Source organism: Asterias amurensis, chromosome 17, assembly GCF_032118995.1.
Source record: "Asterias amurensis chromosome 17, ASM3211899v1".
Classification (NCBI taxonomy): Eukaryota; Metazoa; Echinodermata; class Asteroidea; order Forcipulatida; family Asteriidae; genus Asterias; species Asterias amurensis.
In genome coordinates, this window is record NC_092664.1 from 11057259 (window position 1) to 11078809 (window position 21551).

Sequence of the window (21551 nt, forward strand, 5' to 3'; positions counted from 1 at the left end):
ATTATTTTAGTGAGAAATTACCTCTTTCTCAAAATCTATGCTACCACAGAGGGAGCCGTTTCTCACAATGTGTTATACTATAACAGCCCTCCAATGCTTGTTACCAAGTCAGTTTTTAAGTTCATACTTTTTTTTTTGTAATTACCAAACGTGTACCTTCCCTTTAAGGGAAACTGTTTGTAGAAAACACCTGCTCCATTTCTACACCGTAGAGGAGGGTCTTTCTAAAAGACCAATCAGCATTTTGAACACTTACAGAAGCCTGAACTTCCTGTCAATCTTTGTTATGAACCCTTCACCTCAACGCAGATACCGATACTTTCCAATTTTGTAAATTATAAAAACACCAATTATCATAACATGGTTAGGCTAAAGCGGCAAACAGTGCTAACCCCAACCTATCAATATGACAAAAACAAACTGCCAAATACCCTTAAAAAAAACCAAAAAAACGAAATGTTTCAGGTGAACATTCCATGACCATAGGTCAAAGTTCAAAGAGGTTGTAGGTGAGAGATGAGATAACCTTTGTCATCCCTAAAAAATGAAAGGAATGTTTCAGGAAAAAAAAATGCTTAATTAGACAGTTTGAGCTTAATGTATGAAAACTCCTTAAAACAGCTTGCGGAACTTATTTTAGACCCTGAAATTCATAGATGATACAATTCTGGAGTTTTACAAACACTGTGTAAAATTTCCAGATGATAAAATTAAGGTTTGCAGATTCTGTGCATCATCAGAAATACAAAACTACACAAATGTTGACTAGTTTGGACAAATGTGGCTAGTTTCTCTTTCCCCCTTTGCCGATTGTTTTACCTTTTTCTACTAAAAGTGACAAAACCTTGGTTTGTACGCAGCGCTTTGCGGGCACTGGGCAGGTAGGAACATAGGAACAGTAGGAATGAATACTCATAAAAAAAAGGACAAATATATTTGATGCTAAAGAATTCAGTTTTACCCTAAGGAAAACCTTGTTGGTTGTGTCTGAAACAAAAGTTCACACATAATATTTTAAAAACGCATTTTACTCACTTTGGCCGCAGAGCTAAAACACTGCTTCTGGAAAACGTTGAGGAAATATCTTAACTCAGATAAAAGTCTGGAAATTTCCATTCCAGCAAACACCCAAAAAGAACTTTTACAGAAAATCTGACAAGTCACTAACAAAGATAGGGAGACCACAATGGGCTATAGATAGCTAACTGGCGGGTGGGGCACCGGCACATTAAAGCCATTGGACACTTCCGGTACAGAAAAAAAAGCAAAAGTTCACAGATTTACAGGTTTACAGGTTTACAGGTTTACAGGTTTACAGGTTTACAGGTTTACAGGTTTACAGGTTTACAGAAGGTAATGGTAAAAGACTTCTCTTGTAATATTATTCCATGAAATGCTTTACTTTTTGAGAAAACATTAAAACAATATCAACTCTCGATATTGAGAATTACGGATTTATTTTAAACACATGTCATGACACGGCGAAACGTGCGGAAACAAGGGTGGGTTTTCCCGTTATTTTCTCCCGACTCCGATGACCGAGTGAGCCTACATTTTCACAGATTATAAAAATAGAGTAGATTTGAACTCCTTTAAACCAGGAGTCATTGGTTTGAATCCCGCTGGAGTAATTTTGTCTTCGTTCGCCCCCAAATTAGACCAGTAAGATGATCTATCTGAGTTGTCACACACCTCTTTTTAAAAAATTTAATTGATAAATACAAACACTCGTTAAACTATTTGATAACTCGCAATCTAGCGCAACACAATAAAACAGCACTCTAAAACATAAAATTAAAAAAAATAAATAATTCCCTTCTGATCGGCTGAACCATGACTTTTAAAAAAAAAGATACTTCGGGACAAAACCCATCTCTGTGCCAAGCCCCAGTTTCAACATGACTGGCGCTCCGTTGTCGGTTTTAAAAACCCAGGTGTCTGCCGCTGAAGCACGTTTAAGTGGCGCAACTCGCCCCCCTACGCATCAAGCGTTTGTATACACCTGAAATAAATCGTAAAGTCATTGTCGTGGGCAGGTTGCCCACACGAATCGCCCATACACGGGATCACGTAGTGTGTGCTTAATAACAATAGCTCTTCAACATCAAAACGATAGTGATAGAACTTTAGTGCACTATAGTATAGTTGGAAAAACCTACTGTGTGAAAACTGTGTGAACTACTGCGTGTGCGATGCTGTAGTTTAAGTCAATAAATAAGATAATATTTTGTTTGTGGGAAGTTTTAACATTAAGTAGAAGGAGGTCACTTGGTGAATTGGAGAGCAGAGAGGTTGGGTTCCGTGTTACTACTTGATAAAAAAAAGGGCCTCAGGTTGAAGACAGGGTCGTTCATATAGACTGCTACCTATTGGTCCTGCTCCCTATGTGAACTATATATATTAAACTCTGTTTTACATTTCACCGAGATGGGATCCCACCATTTGACCTTCAAGCCTCAGTCTTAATTGTGGTTATAATAATTTGAAGGAGTTAGAATTAGAACGTGTTATTGTCCGCATCAAGAAAGCATGGGAGAAAGGATCATGGCCAAATGAAGATTAAACCTCACTTCTAAAATAGTGACATCAAGAAATTCACATGTAGAAAAGAAATAGTGATAGAAACATGGTAAACCTATTTAAAAGCTGATTTATGGGCAGAATTATCAAGAAAGATATAAAAATAGGCAGATTCAGCTGAGTAGTCTCCAATTGCCGAGAAAACAGCTTAAGAACAGGTAGAGCATTTTCACAAGAAAGTCAAATCCATCCACATTTTAGCAAAGTGACAGCGGGCACCACACCCTTGGCCACAGCATTTTCAAACAGACACCAACAACCCTCAAATCTACGAAACGATTCCTGCATGAATTCTTTCTCAGATTCAAATACTTCAAAGAGAGTCCTTTTTCACAAGAGCTTTAAAGGAACATTACAGAATTGGTAAGAAATAAAAATTGTGAAGATCACAGATTAACATAAAACTTACACAGTCTAAATAATGATGATAGAAGAAAACTTCCCATGAAATATTTTTGTCTGAAATATTTGTTGAGTAAATAAATAATCAACAATGTTTGGAGTTTATCGCTCAGTGAGTGTTTTATTCATTTTTCTTTTTGCATCACTGTCATGCGAAAATGTGAATCGGTTTTTCACTATTTTCTCGGGACCCAGATGGCCGATCGATCTCAAACTTCTACAGGTTTGTCAGCTTATATATCTGGCAGATTCCATAAAACGCTTTTTTACAGCAGTAAACAATCTCTGATGCTACCTTTAACCAATCTTTATACTTGTTCACTGCAATTGATACTTTGGGATTGAATCAAAGACAAGCGATAAGGAAGATATTTTTTTATTTCAGGTGCAACGAAGAGGTCATCAGGACTGAATTTCAAAGATTGCAAATAAAAAAATAAAAAAAGGTACGAATAATCAGCCATCAATCAGATAGCAACATTTTGTATTACCTCGTTAGGACACCTGTTCACTCTTTTTTTTTGTTTTACCTTGATATGTGAAGAAATCTTTAAAACCAAATTTGGATCAACTTAAACAATAAAAACTGTATCAATAAAAATAAGTTGGGGCAAAGACAAAAATCACTAGGGCAGGATTTGAACCACTGACTTCCAGATTAGCGTTGCTGGTGCCCAGTGTGTAGAGTGCCGGTACATTATTCCAGATGTCATTGGTTCAAATCCGGCTCTTGTGAAGTTTTCTTGGTTCAACCCCAAAATAAAAAAACAATCCAATGTTTTAAAAGCACAGAACTTCTGACCTTATACAACATGCCCCACTTGTACTTGGCAAGATTTGAGCTGTCCAATCCATCAAACCTAACCTTCTCACAAAATGTACCTTAAGCTGGCAGATAGGTGGTGAGGTAACAGTAAAAAACAAGGTGTGGAAACTGTGATAGACAGAACTTTTACTGGTTCTTAGAAATTTTAACTGGCATTTGGCCAGAAGACCAGGATAGCAGATTCCGACTGCTCCCTCCATTATCCAAGACTTGAGAAAGCAGGATTTTACGAAAGTTAGAGTTGTTAATGATTTTCCACCATCTTAAAGGCATTGGACACTCCTTTGGTAATTGTCTAAGACCAGTATTCTCACTTATTGAATCCAAACAAAAGCACATCTGTGATAGTTTGGACTCAATTGGTCATTGAAATTGCAAAACAATAATGAAAGAAAAAACACCCTTTTGCCGTTTTTTAATAATTTAGGCCTAAAGTCTTGTATTATTTTAAATGAGCAATTACCTCTTCTCAAAAACTACGTTATTTCAGAGGGAGCTGTTTCTCACAATGTTTTCTACTGTCAACAGCTCTCCATTGCTCTTTAAGTAACAACCAGTAGTGTCCAGTGCCTCTATTACAACAACATTTGTCACCTGTGCAAACTACCACCATTTTAGTATGATTTTGAATAACCCTTTAATACTTTTTTAACAGTGTTTTGCATTCTTTAACCAAGTAAAGTGGGTGGCCTAGGACTGTGATGCAAGTCATAACAGTCCAACCACCCCTTAGGGTGTTGTGTACCAACACAATTACACATTGCTCTTGACTATTACACTACCAGCTCTACATGTGTGTATCTTTTCCATTTAGCGGACCATCATAAAGTTATACAGCCCAGCGCCAGGCCTGTTAAGGGTTGAAATTATGTTGGGGATGAAGTTACACAGCTAGCTGATTTTGGATTAGAAATGGGACCTTCTAAAAAAGTGAGGGATGATTTTTTTTTTTTTTTTAAGGAAATTCTCTCACTCGTTGGGTCATCATCTTGTAAAATTTATTTGAAAGCTTTACATTTAAAAATTGAAAACAATACTTAGAGACAATAGCAAAATGTGCCTTGCATTTTCAGTTTACGGTTCCAACACGTGTGTCTACTTTTTTTTTTACAGAGCTTGTCTTTGAATGTTGTTCTACTGCCACGGCATTGCTTTGGGAATGCTGGTGACTACTTTAAAAATGCCCTACAACCAATGTAGACCTAAATTGTTGCTTTTAAGGGGAAGTTTTTACTGTGGAAACATACATTTATACAATCAATACTCAACACTTTGAATATAAAGAATGAATATTATACAAAGGACCACTAAGCTAAATAGCTATGCTCCATCGTTGGTTTTGGAATGAGGAATGAAGACATCACAAGTAACTAACAGTTCTGAATATGTATAAAAAACACCATGTATGTGCACCAATTACCCCCCCCCCAAAAAAAAAAAAAAAAAAGAGATGGTTAACTTCTTTATCTGTGTGTTACTGTTTCAAAAAAGACATTTAAGGGAATCCTGAAGTTGGCAAATTGGCAACATCAAAGAGATCCCTGATGGTATCAGGTGTTGCATGTAATAGCCAACTCAGCTGCTTTCACATGCAGTCTGCATCTCCCAAGGCTTTGGTCTACACATACGTACGTACGCCAGACTCGCCAGCAAGCCCCCACAGCCAGCCGGGCACTAGCAGTAGCACTGGCCACACGCTGAGCATGGGGCTGCCGTTGCAAATGCACAGTGACAGGCTTACTGGGTGGGACTGAGGACATAGCAGAGAGATGGCTCGGCAAGCGTGTGTAAACAACTGTTATAAAATTTTACGATGGATAATGTTGTTAAGAGCATTTTAAAGGCACTGGACATGTTTGGTAATATTGTTAAAAAACCAGTTTTCTCACTTGGTGTATCCTATCCTCTGCATAAAATAACAAATCTGTAAAAATTTGGGCTTGATTGGTCATCGAAGTTGCAAGAGAATGATCAAAGAAAAAAAACAACCGTGTTGCACAACCTTTATGTGCTTTCAGATGCCTGAAAAAGGCTTCAGCTTAAGTCTATAATCATTTGAGTGAGAAATGCCTCTTTCTCAACTACATTTTGACACCTTTTTTTTTAACAAATGCTTACAATACATGTTCACCAAACAGGTCGCTCTTGTCTTGGCCAGGGTCCAATTTCATGGAGCTGCTTAAGCAGAGAATTTTGCTTAGCAATTTTGTACTCAAAGCAGAAATGAGCAACCAGTCACAAGTGTTCCATGTGACATGGCAGTTTGGCTGGCAACCATATTCTGGTAAGCATAATTTTGCTGTGTTACTAAGCCTCTTTATTTGCTATAAGCATTTCTAGAAATCATCCCACGACGTTGAAAATCATCTGTACATGTAGCTTTGTTTTGACATTAAATACAGGATGTAGAAACTGCTGAGGATCTGTGCGGGAGATTACGATCATTGAGAAAGCAGGATTTACGAAATCAAAAATCTTCATAAAATATTTATTCAAAATATTGTCCACATAATCTGTTTCCTTGTGATTTCATTTTCTTCCCTTGTAAGGATGCCTGCTGCCAAGTGTCAAGTTTGTTATTACTGACAAGTTGCCCATAAAAAGCACCAGTTGTGCAAATATCAAGGTTATATTTTAGTATATTTTTGGTTTTAATGAACACCATGTGTGTATCTCCATCCTTGTTAGTTAGAGTTTGTTCTTAGAGAACTGTCTTTCTAGAATTCTACTACCGCAGAGTAGATTCATCAGATTGTTCAGGAGACTTCTCACTTCTGAAAACTATCCTGGTTTTTTTCCAACTACTACCTGGGCGTAGGTATAGAAATTGACTGGGACTACCACTTTAGCCAAATGTATCTTGATACCTCACCATGCAATGCCTCAAGTCATATATTTTAGTAGTGTACAACCTTTCCCTGATTTTTTGTGTCCTCTTCAAAAAATTTGGTATCTAAAGAAAGGGGAATTTCCATGTTTAATTTGAGTCTGAAAGTTTACTGGTTTTGAAGATCACACTAGAAATTTTCCTCTGAAATGAAGTAATATTCAACTGTATCTAAAAACTTGAATAACTGCCATCGGCAGAAAATACTGCTTAAATGTCTTTGCTAAGCAAAGCATAAGAGGGGTACCAATTGCAACAATGTTAACTTCATGGAATTTTGGCTGGTAACAGTTTCTGTTCAGTAAGATTTGTCTGTGCTAAGCAAGTTTTTATGCTTACAATTTAGGACAATGTGTTTAGGCCTACTGTGTATGTTTTTGTCTCTATTTCCTCTTGACTTACACAACCGATGAGGCCAAAATGTGCACAGATTTGATATAAAGTTGATCATACAGAACATGAACACTGCATGTTCAGCTCTACCAATCCTTAAACCTTTAAAATTTACCTTTGGAAAAAAAAGGAAAAAAAAAAGTTTTCATCATTCTACTCAAGATAGCCAACATTTCATTAATGAAATTTGGTCATTGTGTTTTGTTTCCCCTTGTGGGTCCCGTTTCACACTTCCTTGATTTTGGTGATACAATTTATTTGTGAACCCACAAAAAAAAACAGGATTTGCAGAAGTTGTGTCAACAATTCCTTCAAAAATGTTACTGTCCTTCCACCAAAAAAGAGCACAAGAAGAAGATAGATACTTTACACACAAAAAACGGAAGTTTAAAAAAAGAGAAAAAAGGGAAGGAAACAAAGAAAAATACTGCGCCCCTGGGGGATCGGTTAAAATTATCTTCTGTCTGCATACTGTACAATTACCAAAATAATAACCACTTCACTGCATTTTTATGCGAGTTTCCTCATAATATTTTGTGGTTTTTCCAGATTGATATACCGAGGTACTTCCCTAATCAGACACTGTACCCAGATTTCCTGGCTATTTTTGGCAGGTCCTGTTCCCTAATCCACCAGTGGTTGTTGTGTAATTAAGAATAATTGGGCTGAGGTTCCTCTTTTTGTTCAACAGTGTCAGGCCTGGAAATTCATCTGTGAACCCTTGAAAGGGCAAGGCCATTTTCATTTTGTAAAGGGCACTACCTTTGGAAAATCTTAAAGTCAATGAGAAACTTGTGTAGTGCACACGGCCAAGACCAGGGGCAACGTCGGCCCGAATGTAATCCCAGGCCTGCAGCTTTGTATGAAGTGAAGGTAGACAGTGCTCAATGTTTTTGTGAAGAGTAACATTTTGTTTTGGTTGTCAAAAAAAAAGATTCATACACCTTCAAAATGTGCACCCATTTTCTTTTTTATCAGAGGGATAATACGTCGATCTGGTGTTATTTGTGTACAAGCTTCTATCTCTCTCATACCTTGCATGGCAAGTGTAAAATTAAACTCTCAGTAAATTTCTCCAAAATAGGCAAAATTTCTGATGGAACTTTTTGTAAAATTGCTACAAACCTAGAGACTTTAGTTTTAAGAACAATACAATATACTAAAAGAAAACTTAGTTGTCCCTGCATGGGAAACTCCTTTGGTTTTTACATAAAAACACACCAGTGTAAAATACCAACATTAAAAAGAGGTTTCATGGTACAACAGAGAAAAAAGTAGGCCTAAAATGGAGAGTTAAGAGGTAAACCATAGACAGCTAAAATCATGCAGGACACAAGGGTTGCACAAGCTATAAAATAAAACCAGTTACAATGCTCTAGATCACATAGCTTTTAAAAGCAAATAGAAAACATCAAACAAAATATATTTTCGGGGAGCTTGTTTCAAATCAGTGTGCTTGCAAAATTTAAACTCCTTGAAGAATCCTGAAATAATTTCATGTTCATTTCTGTCGAATCACTCCAAATTAACTACGGGCCAAAAGAACAATTGATACAACAACACCGAAAAGTGTCACGGAAGATTCACGATATCGATCTTTCTGTATCAAGTTCAAACGGTCCGGAATCAATGTTTTGTGAGTATAACTTCCTCATTGTACGCAATAGGACATTTGATTTTCTCTCTTCTCTTATCTTTTGGCACTAATTTTCACCCATAAGAAATGCCACAAGGGGTTCTAATGCAAAATTTAGTTTTGTGATCCATTCATTTTCTTATAGAAAGAGTCCTTATAAAATGAAGAGAATGGTATACTCTTAAAGTAAAAGTGTCTACAATTGTGTGGAACTGTGTTTTACAAGTGCAATTTGTTGTCAAATTCAAGTTTGACAATTCAAGTTTGACGTAAAAATACATTGATAAATACCTCAGACAGTTTCTATTGGTGGAGAGCGCATCACGTGGATGTGTATAAACCTTTGTTTATGACCGGTAAAAAGTGTTGAAACATGGGCGTGACATGCAAGCTTGCACCTGTACTTATACGACATTTTCTTCATTCCTATTGGTTGAGAGCAACCGCCGGGACAGTTTCGTCTCGGTCAAACTATCAAGAACCAGGCCTCGTTGGGATTTAACCACTAGTTGAAAACCTTTTCACCACACATGGATTCCCTTATTTAAAGTCATTATACACTTTCGATACAGAAAAAAATTAGACGTTCACAGATTTACAAATAATTTACCGGGTTAACAGAAGGTAATGGTAAAAGGCTTCTCTTGAAATATTATTCCATGAAATGCTTTACTTTTTGAGAAAACATTCAAACAATTATCAATTCTCGACAACAAGAATTACGGATTATAGTAAACACATGTCATGACACGACGAAGCGTGCGGAGACAAAGGTTGGGTTTCCTGTTATTTTCTCCCGACTCCAATGACTGATTGAGCCTAAATTTTCACAAGTTTGTTATTTTATATAAGTTATGATACACGAAGTGTGGGCCTTTGGATAATACTGTTTACCGAAAGTGTCCAATGGCTTTAAATATGGTCTGTATCCTGGGCTTGGTTGATCTCCAGTGACGACAGACTATCAAAATGTACCTGTGGAAAACAAACTATGAACACCATACCAAAACATACGATTGTACAGCCATTGTAATAAAACTACAATACAATTCAGGAGTCAACTCCGTTTTTAAAACTGGAATGATCGTGTGGCAACATGAATTTCACCCATATTATAGCAATTATCTCTCATGAAATATTAAAAATTACAAAAAAAGAGAAAACAAACCACACAGAGCAGATAAATAAAAGCTGCATCAACTTTCTGTTTTTAAAAAGGATTTTGGATTGGTCGTGTCGCACGTTAAATTTTCCCCCCAATATTGTAACAATTATCTCCTGAGATCTTACAAAAAGAAAGAGAGAAAAAAAGAAAAGAAGATAAGTAAGATTTTCTGCCCAAGTCATGAGTCTATTACATGAATTGTAATGAATAGTGCACATATCATGTTCAACCCCCAATCACGGCTATTTTGTCCCGTTTTTTTGTCCTTATGTCTCGCCAATCTAACAGGGGGGATGGGCCCGGGAGATTGGTTAACCCAAGAGCTACGGAGCTCGCTTGCACGGTCAGGAAGGAATATCAGACTAAGAAATGGTCGGCGAGTCCAAGGTACAGTGTATATCGCTACTCGGGAGATATCTTCATGCAAACGGAGATACAGCACTCAAGACGACGTGGACAGAATGTTATCGAGAACATTTTTAAAGACACTGCATAATTTAAGCGATAACCAGAAACAGAGAACGATTTTAAAGGTTAACAACAGCAATAAAAAATAATGTACTTTTTGTATCGTTTATCAAGAACATTGTTAACAGTAACACGCTGCATAGTTGTAGTGATAACCAGAAACAAAGAACGATTTTCAGGTCAACAATTGCAATAAAAATGTACTTTTTGTAGTTTTCCACATGTAATCATCTTACATAATGCTTTTATGTTCAAAGACACTTCATAATGTTATTGATAAACCAGAAACAAAGAATGATCTTACAGCTATGCTTTCATATTGAAGGAAAGATTGTCATTGATTCTAATTGTGTGTGTGCCTCAAAATGCAACAGCAGTGAACAATAAATGTTAAAAACCAACGAGTCATTAGACCTATAACAATTAGCCTACATGTACATGCATATAAACCAACTGATCGAATACAAGATTTATATTATAGCCTAAACTCGTCTAAAAAACTCGTCTCTAAAATCTGACATACTTTTCTAAAGAGAAATTCAACCCACAAAATTATTTGTGTCAACTAACATCCTTGGTTCTATACAAAATTTGCTCCAATTATTCCTTTAAACTTTCATGTTCTAACCCTGTTTAAGAATTAGTCACAAAATTATATACCATCTTTGCACAATTCAACTGGTTACATTACAATAGGCTTGGCAGTTCTCCAGTCAATTTATTCCAGAAGTGAAACTCTTTGATCAATATTATGAGATCTGAATTTTGAGATTATGAGATTTGATAGCTCAATCTTTTCAAAATTTGTTGATTTTATAAAAAAGAAAGACTCTGCTTCGTGGGGTCAAAACATTTCGCCATTAACTATTTATTATATTTTTTTAATTTTTGGTAAAATTGCAAACATTACACTTACATTAATGAATCATTTGAACTGATAGTGTGCTCTTACAAAAACAAAAATTCGCCTTAGAAGCTTTTTGTAAAATAGCCAACCGGGCTGGTAAGACTGTGAATTTGACTAAGTCCGAAGAAGTTTTACTAGCTAAGATTTTAAACATGTATTGCCATGAATGTCTCTTTCTGTTGCGTTAATTGTAGCAATCAAAACCACTTTAATGTTCAAAGGCCACCACGAACAAATGAGAAGGGATGAGGAAACTGAACTCTAAACAAAACTAGTTTTCCAATTTCAGATTTCAGATTCTAGCACAAATGAGAATGGGACCAGAACCAAATCAAGAGTTGATGAACTGAGATAAAACTGAAACATTTGAGGTTTATTATTATGATCCTAGAGTTATTCTCACAGTTCAAATATGTATTATATCTATCACAGTTTAGGATATGGGAACTGAAACTAACATTCACCAACACCATTTTGATAATGACTGCGATGACAGACGGAATAATAAGGTAGCGTTCCTCCTTGATTGAAGAATTTGTAAAGGGAATCAACCGGTGCAAGGGCAGACTTTTCTCTTTTGAGACAACCAAGCAGTTTAAGAAATGTCAGTTGAATACTTTTCTTGATGACGGGGAGTGACAAACAAAATCATCAGGGAACGATTTCATCCAGGATCTTCACGTGGCAAGAAAACATATTTTGTGCACTATGAATGTCAATTTCTGAGTTGAAACTGATACCATTTTGTGTAGCATTTTGCAGGAAAATCCTTCGCTGTATATAACTACACAATTTTCTTGATGCTCTGGCAATGAGCCGATATGCAAAAATGATGAGCTCTGAAAGCATACAGCAAAAAACGAAAACATACATAATAGTAATATATATAAAAGTTTTGTTGGTTTTGTATTGCTATGGTTTTTATGGGGGACACTTCAAATCAAAATCACGGACAAAAACAGAAATATAAAACAATTTGAGAATGCCCAAGATTGCAATATAGGGCTTTAAAAACCAACGACTGTTTAACATGCAAAATGAAGAAAATTTAGGCCCTCAATTCAATTCAGCATGGTCAGGCAAACTAGAGACTGAATGCACTACAGTCTAAAAAATTCCTCAAAGAACCCTAACAAACGTAACGACTGATACTAACAAACATTTATTAGATTGCCAATACAAGTGGATAGGAAATTTTCTGTCCAATTCAGAGCCCCAAAATCTTTCCAAAACACATTTGGATAGAAATTTCCTGCCGAATTTGAAAGAAACTCAAGTGTGGAGTTCCAATCTTGTTCAGCACAGTCCTCTTTTGCAAAACCAACTTGTACAAAATAATTTCCCAATCGAATGATTATTCAACTTTTTCATATTTCATTTGAATTGATGGTTGTTGGGAAAGAAACAAATGATTGCAGTTTCTATCAGCACCTTTCTTTTTCCATACAACTAGAATTGACGAAGTTCTAAATGCTAAAACTTCTGAAGGTTGGTTTTTACGATTTCTTAAGAGTATAGATAGAAGTGAAATGCATACTCTTCACAAAAACTGACACAGTATAATTCAAACGTAAAGTGTGAAAGAATTAAAAACAAATTTCTACAATCTATAGCAGCAAACATATCTATCCTCGGCATTTATCAAGAACAAACTGGTAAAGACTTTCCCTAAATTGGATTCTTATCAAGCCAGATGAAATTTTACTCCGGACGAATATCAGAAAATGGAGGATGGGCGTTAAAAAGAAATTATGGTATCGCTAGTTGTTACTGATCGTTTAAGCCAACATTTAAATCGAAACCATAATTTATTTAGCTCTGAAAAAGATTTACCAAAGCAAGATAACACCGGATCTTAAGAAAATCAACTAATATGCTGTGAAAGACCATAAATGTGAAAGACCAACACAGAATATTCCATCAGTCAATTCTTAAGACTATTAAGAGAAAACAAAATTGTGTAAAATTGAGTACAATCGTTTCTGAACCAAGATAATAATTGGTAAAGATTCACTTTCAAGTGGCTTTTACTTCAAATGCCTACATTTCTGAACATTCAACACAAAATGGAACAGTGGCAACCAAATTGGTTTTTAAAATCTTTAACATCATAAGGAAAACGATTTCCCCACTTTTCAAGACATTTTTCAAGGGTTGCTGCAATATTTGTAAGTAGAGTTTGTATATATTTATAGTGCATTGAAGTATTTTGATGAAAACAATCAAGACCAATTAACTTCGCTTTTCAGTGGCCATATTTTAATGGCACTCATCCATGTCATAAAAGCAAACCGAATCAAATAATTTCATCACAAAAGCAAAAATCTTTGAGGACATTCTGAAATTTTAGCTTAAATGCAATTCGTCTACCGTCATCAGAGCCAAAGAAAAGGCCATAAAATCCCACGGATGCGGACCGACAAAATGAAAATGATGCAGGAAACTGGAAGGAGGGATCACAGAAGGAAAACCGTGAGACCAGTTAAAGCATTTCAGAACAACAGTTGGGTATAACGTTTTCTGCTTCTTCAAGACACTTAGTCTACAGACAACATCATATTATTCCTCTTCAAAAATATATATTACCTTAACAGTTGTTGTTGTTGTAAGAAGCATTACAAGATGATAACTGGAAAGAAAACCTAAATTTATTGATAACACAAAATGATGTGCAGAAAAGGCATCATACCAATTCCAAAGCAGAAAAAAATTTCAAACATGAAAATTGAAAGACTTCGCTTTCAAAGACCATAGAGCAAGGACAACAAAGACTAACTTGAGCCTCCTTAAAACCAGAGGAAAATCACTAAATTTGCTGAAATTATCTGAAGACACCCTTCTTTTCGCACTCAAAATGAGAATTGTTACAATCAACAAAAATCTCACACCATGTATCTTTTCACCCTCAATAGGCAGGTCTGGCCACGGTCAGACAAAGCTGCAATGAAACCATTCTAAGGGTACAGTTGATTTCCTTTATTGGTGAAATTTTTTAAAAATAAAAACCAAATCCTTCTTACCTTTATGCCACAGGTACAGATTCTGGTCCCTACAGGCGGACAAATAGAGCTGCCAGCTATAGTACATAGACATGGGATTTGCTTCCATTGTTAAACTGAAAAAAGGGCCGTCCGGCAGCAAGCAACAACGCGAGTCTGTTCTACGTATTTACTCTCCAGTACGTGTGTGTGTGTGGGGTGAAGCTCGACAGCGGACGCCGGGTCCGTAATTGACTAGCAACCCGTTAGTGCGGAGGCAGAGCCGTTAGCTCGGCGGGGCTGATCGGAGTGGAGGACGGTCGGACGATCCGATGGGTGGCTGCTCCACTGTGCAGTTGCTCGGGGATTGTACTACTCCACTCCTAGTCTGGTGACTATGCAAATCTTAGCAGTGAAGGATGCTTTGGTTCGATTCGGTCACAGTGGTATAGGCTCGATACCGTAATGATGTACAACCAACATCAGCGACTAGCTTCCGTCACTCGACTACAAACAGGTCACCTGATTTGCTGACTAAAAAATCTACCACCGCCGGATTAAACAAAAAACAGAATCGTTTTTCAACATACTCCGATGCTCAGACGCCCAACCAGAAAGATGACTGTTGATTTCAACTCCACATCAACCATGCACACATTCTACACAGTGTTCATTCACGCAGTGCATATAATATAAAAGTATACACGCCTTCTTTGCCGGCAATCAAACATGGACGAAGAAAAAAAAAAAACGAAACCAACAAGAAATTTTATCTGCTCATTCCTATTCGACATACTTCAGTGAACTTCCCTCCTTGGCCGATAGGGCAGTCCTGTATGTAGCGATGACCCACCTCATATAACACCACTCATACAGTATTCAGTATAACTCAGCTGCCACTCATAAAATAGTTGGGGGTGGTCTGGTGTTTTCAGGGGTGGCTGTGGTCTCAGCGTCAGAGGTTCACTTTCATATCAGCAGGGGCAGGGGGTTTTATGACTTTTAAAACCCGCCCACTTCGGTTGTAATTATCCAAAGTTTGTCAACTCAATTAAGATCGCTATCAGCTGTTTGGCTTGACACTGTTTGTTATTAGGTTTTTAATCCCAGCCACTGATCCCTTAAATATCACCTTTATACAAAACAAGGCATAAACGCAAGATGATGAATAATCGGTTGCTGCTAGCTAACCCTAGGGGTTTAATGGCACTGGACTATATTGGTAATTTGCTAAAAAGATTTTTTAGCATAAAAACTTACTTGGGAACGAGAAATGGAGAGCTGTTGATAGTATAAAACATTGTGAGAAACGGCTCTCTCTGAATTAACATTATTTTTGAGAAAGAGGTTATTTCTCAGTCAATAATGTTAAAAGACTTCTGGCCAGAAGCCTTTTATTAGGCATCTGAAAGAACACAAATTTGTGCAACAAAGGTGTTATTTCTTTCATTATTCTCTTGCAACTGCGATGACGAATTGAGTCAAAATTTCCACATTGTTATTTTATGCATATGTTGAGATATGTTGAGATCCACCAAGTGAGAAAACTGGTCTTTGACAATTACCAAAGTTGTCCAGTGCAGTTAAGGCTCCGGACCAAGTATCCAAGTGGCTTAAGTTTGGGATGTCATGTTCAATAATTCTCTATTGTTAATTCTCGGCTATTGTTGTGTCATGAGGATGTACTGTGATTTGTTTAGGTTGAACAAAGGAAGAAAAACTAGAGCAGGATTTGAACCAGTGATTTGAACTTCTTTTGTGGTGTTTACAACTTGGTAGGCCTATTTCATTCATTCAATCATTTACCAATAGTGTCCACTGCTTTCAACTGATATATAAATAATATTGTTAAAAATTGTTGCACCAGTGGTTTTCAAACAGTTACTGTTCATTCTGATGCTCTAAACAGCTGGGCTATGACACACACCCCAGAAATAAAAATGTAAGTCTCACCAAAGCTGGAACATTAGCCATACATGTTGTTGCATAAGAAGTCATGTGGCACAATGTCCAATTGAAAACGAAAGCTAGTTCAATGAATAAATTAACTAAAAATCATTATACAACATCAGCTTCAGTTTCCTTCTGGCAATGGTAATAAAAAATAATACATCATAAAAAAAAACACATACCTGTCTGCAAGGTTCACAACCTTTTGATAAATTGGAGACGGTGGGATTGATAATAGAAAGATTTCAACTATATAGGGTTGCATTCCTGTGATTGTGTAGGTCATTAACATTATGTAAACTGCGATTCCATAACAGCAACTGATTTGCTGGGCGATAATTATTGAAGTATATTTTAAGAAACAAAAAAAACTTATGTATGAACTATTTTTGTCCCAAAACATTTTGTAATGCTGAGGATACTAGTCGCTGACAATTAACATTTATAACTGCCCTAACTCAGTAAGTGCATACAGAGAAATATAAATTCCTACTTTCAGCTTCACTGAGTTTCTGCATTTCTATGTTTTCTTCCTTGTAGCCCTTTACCTAGAGTGGCTTTTAGCCTTGTTTCGGGCGAACAAGCATTAAAACAAAAATTTTAAAAAGTTCAACCAATTAAAAAACAGGTAATGATGTAATACAGCATTTACCCTCAACAGTTTTTCGCTGGCCAAATGTCAGTTAAAACACCTAAGGACTGGTCAAAGTTCACTCCAAGTGGTCCAGCTGGTTAGTTCAGTTAGAAAAACTTTTCTATTTCATTTTAAAATTAAATATGGACCAGCCAAAAAAGGTGACTGGGGCCAGTGATTGATAAGCTTGCTCACTGGTCCTGCTGGCCATCCTTACTAAAAAAGGTTTTAAAAGGGCAAACCCCCAAAAGTATGGGACACTTCAAAGTTATTGGAACCTCAGCTTCTTGTTCCTTAGTGTATACACAGCAGGTATGACCTCCTTAGTCGCTGCAGAGACATCAGACAACCAAGGCATCTCATTGGCTGACTACACTTTCACGATCCACCAATCAGATTGCAAGATGGTGGCTGTGGGTGACCAAGATCCTTACACAATGTTTCCTGTTGGTCTCCTGCTCTAAATAGGAATACTGTACAGTATATGCCTGCATGGTAAAGTTCCACCAGACCCCAACCCCCCCCCTTCCCACCACCCAAGGATTGCCAATCATTTAGTGATGAAAGGGACTCAATTGGGTTCCAAAACTGAGACTGACGACCCTTGACACTGTTATTGATCCTTGACAATGAAGACTCCAAGAGGTGTTTTTCAAAATTTGTTTTGGATGAAGTAGCACAACCGAGCACTTCACAACTGAAAGTGTCAGAAAATGCTCTCTATGTGAGGGTTAGAGGCCAGGGCCCAATTTCATAGAGCTGCTAAGCACGAAAATTTGCTTAGCATGAAATTTCTTCCTTGATAAAAACAGGATTACCAACCAAATTTCCTTAATTTTCTTTAATTATCCTTAAATTCACGTGGAAATTTGGTTGGAAATCCCGTTTTTATCAAGGCAAAAATTTCATGCTAAGCAAATGTTTGTGCTTAGCAGCGCTATGAAATTGGGCCCTGTATGCTTCGTTTTTGAACGAGCAAGGAAGCCAAGGTTTTTCTCCTTGGTAAAGGGCACCCTATGAGGAAATTGCAAAGTTTCTACAGGAGAGATTCAAAGACACCAATGCAAAGACCAGAGGACAGTAAGCGATTGCCTCCACGTACTTCAGCAAGGCAATTTTCACTACGCAAAGGGGACTTCTATATTGTAAAAAAAACAAAAACTTGGCAGATTTAGCAAATTAAAGAAAAATTTAATTAAAGCAGGAACATTATTATGCCTGCAAAATAATACAGAGGCATGATACCTTGAGGAAAAGTAAGCATATTTGATTGAGTACAAGAACTGACCTATAGGCCTACACGGTGTAGGCTCTAATATACATCTATGGCTATTTATCACAATTTTTCAGATTTTTCCCAAGGGCAAAATAATCTGAAAACAGACTAAAGTAGGGAAAGTATCATGCCTGAGAACCGCTGTCCAATATCAATACACACAATCAGAAAATAAAGTAACAGTATCGATTTAGGGTCGTGACCCAAGCCACCGATCCGTAGGTCACTCGAGCAAGGAAAACGCAAACAATGATAGCGTACCCAAACTGATTGAGACTTTATCCAATACGAGAACACGTCATACAAACACAGTGACCATGTTTGCTCGGTTGTCGCCATGTTTGCTTGCGATGCAAGAATCATGGACAGGCTGTATTTACTCCTGATGCCGTGCTGTATGATCAACTGGAAACAATTGTTCATTCCCAGAAAATAAAAACAAATTAATAGTAAGACTAATAAAAAAGATAAATTAAACAATTGATTGTTATTGTTATAATGGTAAAAATAAAATAATTGGAGAACAAATCTGAGAACAGGAGAACAATTGTTCATTCTCAGGAGGAAAAAAAAAACAATTGTAGAACAAGTCTGTTCTTGAGATTTTAAAATTGATGGCATGAAAAAAACTTCTGAGGTTAGAGTTTCCTTCCTCACTGGTTAGAAGTACAGCAGCTTTCAACAGTGATAAGGCATTTTTGGAAAAAGATTTCAGTTTTAAGCACCAAACACTTGAAGCGGAGAAATATTACTAAAGTTGAGAAACGTTTCTCAGATTGCGTTTTTAAAGGCAGTGGGCACTATTGGTAATTACTCAAAATAATTATTATCATACACCTTTTCTTGATTGGAGAGGTTGATAGTATAAAACATGACGAGAACAGCTCCCTCTGAACTGACGTAGTTTTCGAGATAGAAGTAATTTTCCACAAAATAAAAATTTGGTTTAGAGACCTCAGATTTAGAATTTGAGGTCTCGAAATCAAGCATCTGAAAGCACACAACTTCGTGTGACCATTGTGCGACAATGGTGTTTTTTTCTTTCATTAATATCTCGCAACTTCGACAACCGATTGAGCTCAAATTTTTACAGGTTTGTTATTTTATGCATACAGCAAGTGATAAGTGTAGACTTTGACAATTACCAATAGTCAAATAGTAATACCAATAATACAAATAGTGCGCCAGGATATCCATGGGGTCAAAAATTATACAGGAGCCTCACCAGGGCTGTAACCAACGGGGTAGCACTTCCCCAGGAGTTTGCCAGGGTTAACAGAAATGCCAGTGTGAACATGTGTACCAAATTCTCCAGGAATATCCCCTGGGTATTCTGTCTAATACAGGCTTGAAACTTCAAGGAGATATCGAAGGCAATAGACCGATCCAGTAGGCTCCGCCCACAACGCACGTGTGAGCAAGAACACGTGAGGCTCTCCAATGCCTTTCTGCACAACTCTGCCGCGTGCGCCAAGATACGCGCATGCATGTCGGACCTTCGTGTCGGACCTTCGTTGCGTTGTGATTGGTCAATACGCAATGGGGCGGAGCTTAATGGATCGGTCTATTGCCTCCATGGCCCCTGGTCATTGCCTTAGTACCTTTGATGAATGCTCGTGACAGTAGACATTTACAAATCTTCATCCCTTTACCAAGAAGAAAATGCATTGGTGCCCTTGGCCTTACAAAAAAGAAGCACAAAGGTTCTGCAAATCCCCAGGAGTTTGCCAGGGTTAACAGAAATGCCAGTGTGAACAGGTGTACCAAGTTCTTCAGGAATTTCCCCAGGGTAATCTGTCTAGTGTGAAGGGGTATTATGATGTAAAACATCACCAGTTAAAACAAAAATTAACACATGTTCATTTGGAATGTTACTATGGACAGACCAAAACCTCAAGTTCATCAAACGTCAATTTGTACAAAAAGTCCACCTATAAAACACCAAGCATTGAGTTCACCGTATTTCTGAATAAGATATACGATGTTGTCATGAAAGTTGTAGATATTCGGGATAATACAAGCTACCAGTGACAACTAGGAAGGCAATTAACATCCATCAGGTGCTGTCATTGGTTCCCAGCTCAGTCAGGCTATTGTCATTGAGTCAATTTACTTAAAGTGCAGTGAGAAAATGCACAATGTTCAGGATGTAAAACATACTGGTAGACATTAATTGTGGTTGGAAAAAAACCCCAGAAAAGCCACTTTCTGCGCCCACGTAGCAAAACAGTTCTTTTTAGAACTGAGAAGACTCAATGAAGACGCCCAAATTTCAAAAATCTACTCCGGAGTAGTAAAATATAAAGCAAAAAGACAGTTCTCTAAAGAACAAATGGCACTACTGCCTACCAAATTAAATAAATTGATACCTCAGCATGCAATGCCTCAAACAGAATGAATTAAAATAAGCTTTTAAAAATTTGTTTTCAAGTTTTTAAGATACTATTTTCTCTAACACGACTTCATTTCAGAACCTCGTCTTTGCTAAGCAAGAAATTCCTGTGCTTAGCAAGTTGTTGTGCTTACACTACATGCTTTATGAAATTGGGCCCATGCTTATGTACAAGCTTGTATTCTACATACATGTACTCCAACCATGGTCATACATCATACATAATACACTTTGGTATGTGAGCTCTCCCCACTATTCTACGCTCATCTCCAGGGAGATTAACTGATAAATGGGAGCCCTCCTATGGGGGTTAAGGGGTAACCAACAGAGGGACCAAGGGGTGTCTAACGGAGGTCAAAGTACTACTAATTAGTGCCTCTAAGAAGCCTCAAGTTTCTACCAGAATACCACAAGGTAGCTGGTGAGGGGCTGATAAGAATCCAGGTGTGGGACAGGTATTTGGGAATAGTCTTGGTGCAAGACCTTCTTGTCGAATTGGTAAAACATCTACGGAATACCATAGCAGGCCTCACGGAGGCATCAAAGACGATCACCATCATGCCCCCTGGTCATTACCAGTTGGTGTCCTTGTTATGCTCTACAGTAGAAATTTACAATTTCCTCGCAGGGTGCCCTTTACTGAGGAGAAAATGCCTTGGTGCCCTTGTCCTTTCAAAAACGAAGCATACAGGCCTGCCATAGGCCCTCTGTTACACTATGTATACGTACACTCAACACTACACACCTTGACACTATTCCATGGATAGCCACCACTAATGTTCGATAGTGATGTGCGCGACAAGGAGAAGTGGAGCAGGGAATCACGATAGTTGAGTGATAGTGAATAGCAACGTCTGGCACCAAGACTAGTTTCGGTTTGGCAGCGGGAGTGGATTTAAGGAATCTGTGGTAGCTTGATGTGGGGGCTACTGGTAGAAGGGAGAAGGGAGCTTGAGTCATGCGTCTTCTGGTTTAAGATTAATATGTGTCAAACACTGCTTGGATTATATTACGCTAATCAGTTGATGGATGTGCTTGGCAAGTATTTAATCATTTA

At 37.4% G+C, this 21551-nt stretch overlaps 1 protein-coding gene across 2 annotated transcripts in view; it reads right to left on the bottom strand.

The window, feature by feature from the left end:
• Positions 1-21551, bottom strand: part of LOC139949784 (uncharacterized) — a 79374-nt gene that overhangs the window by 32685 nt on the left and 25138 nt on the right. Inside the window, exon 1 of one of the 2 annotated variants that reach the window (XM_071948326.1) lies at positions 14285-15042. The exons of the other annotated variant lie outside the window; for it this stretch is intronic. Within the exon in view, the coding sequence (XP_071804427.1) occupies positions 14285-14372 (88 nt within the window). The 5' untranslated portion in view covers positions 14373-15042. Of the gene's footprint in view, positions 1-14284; positions 15043-21551 lie in introns of those variants that run through there. 2 annotated transcript variants of the gene reach the window in all.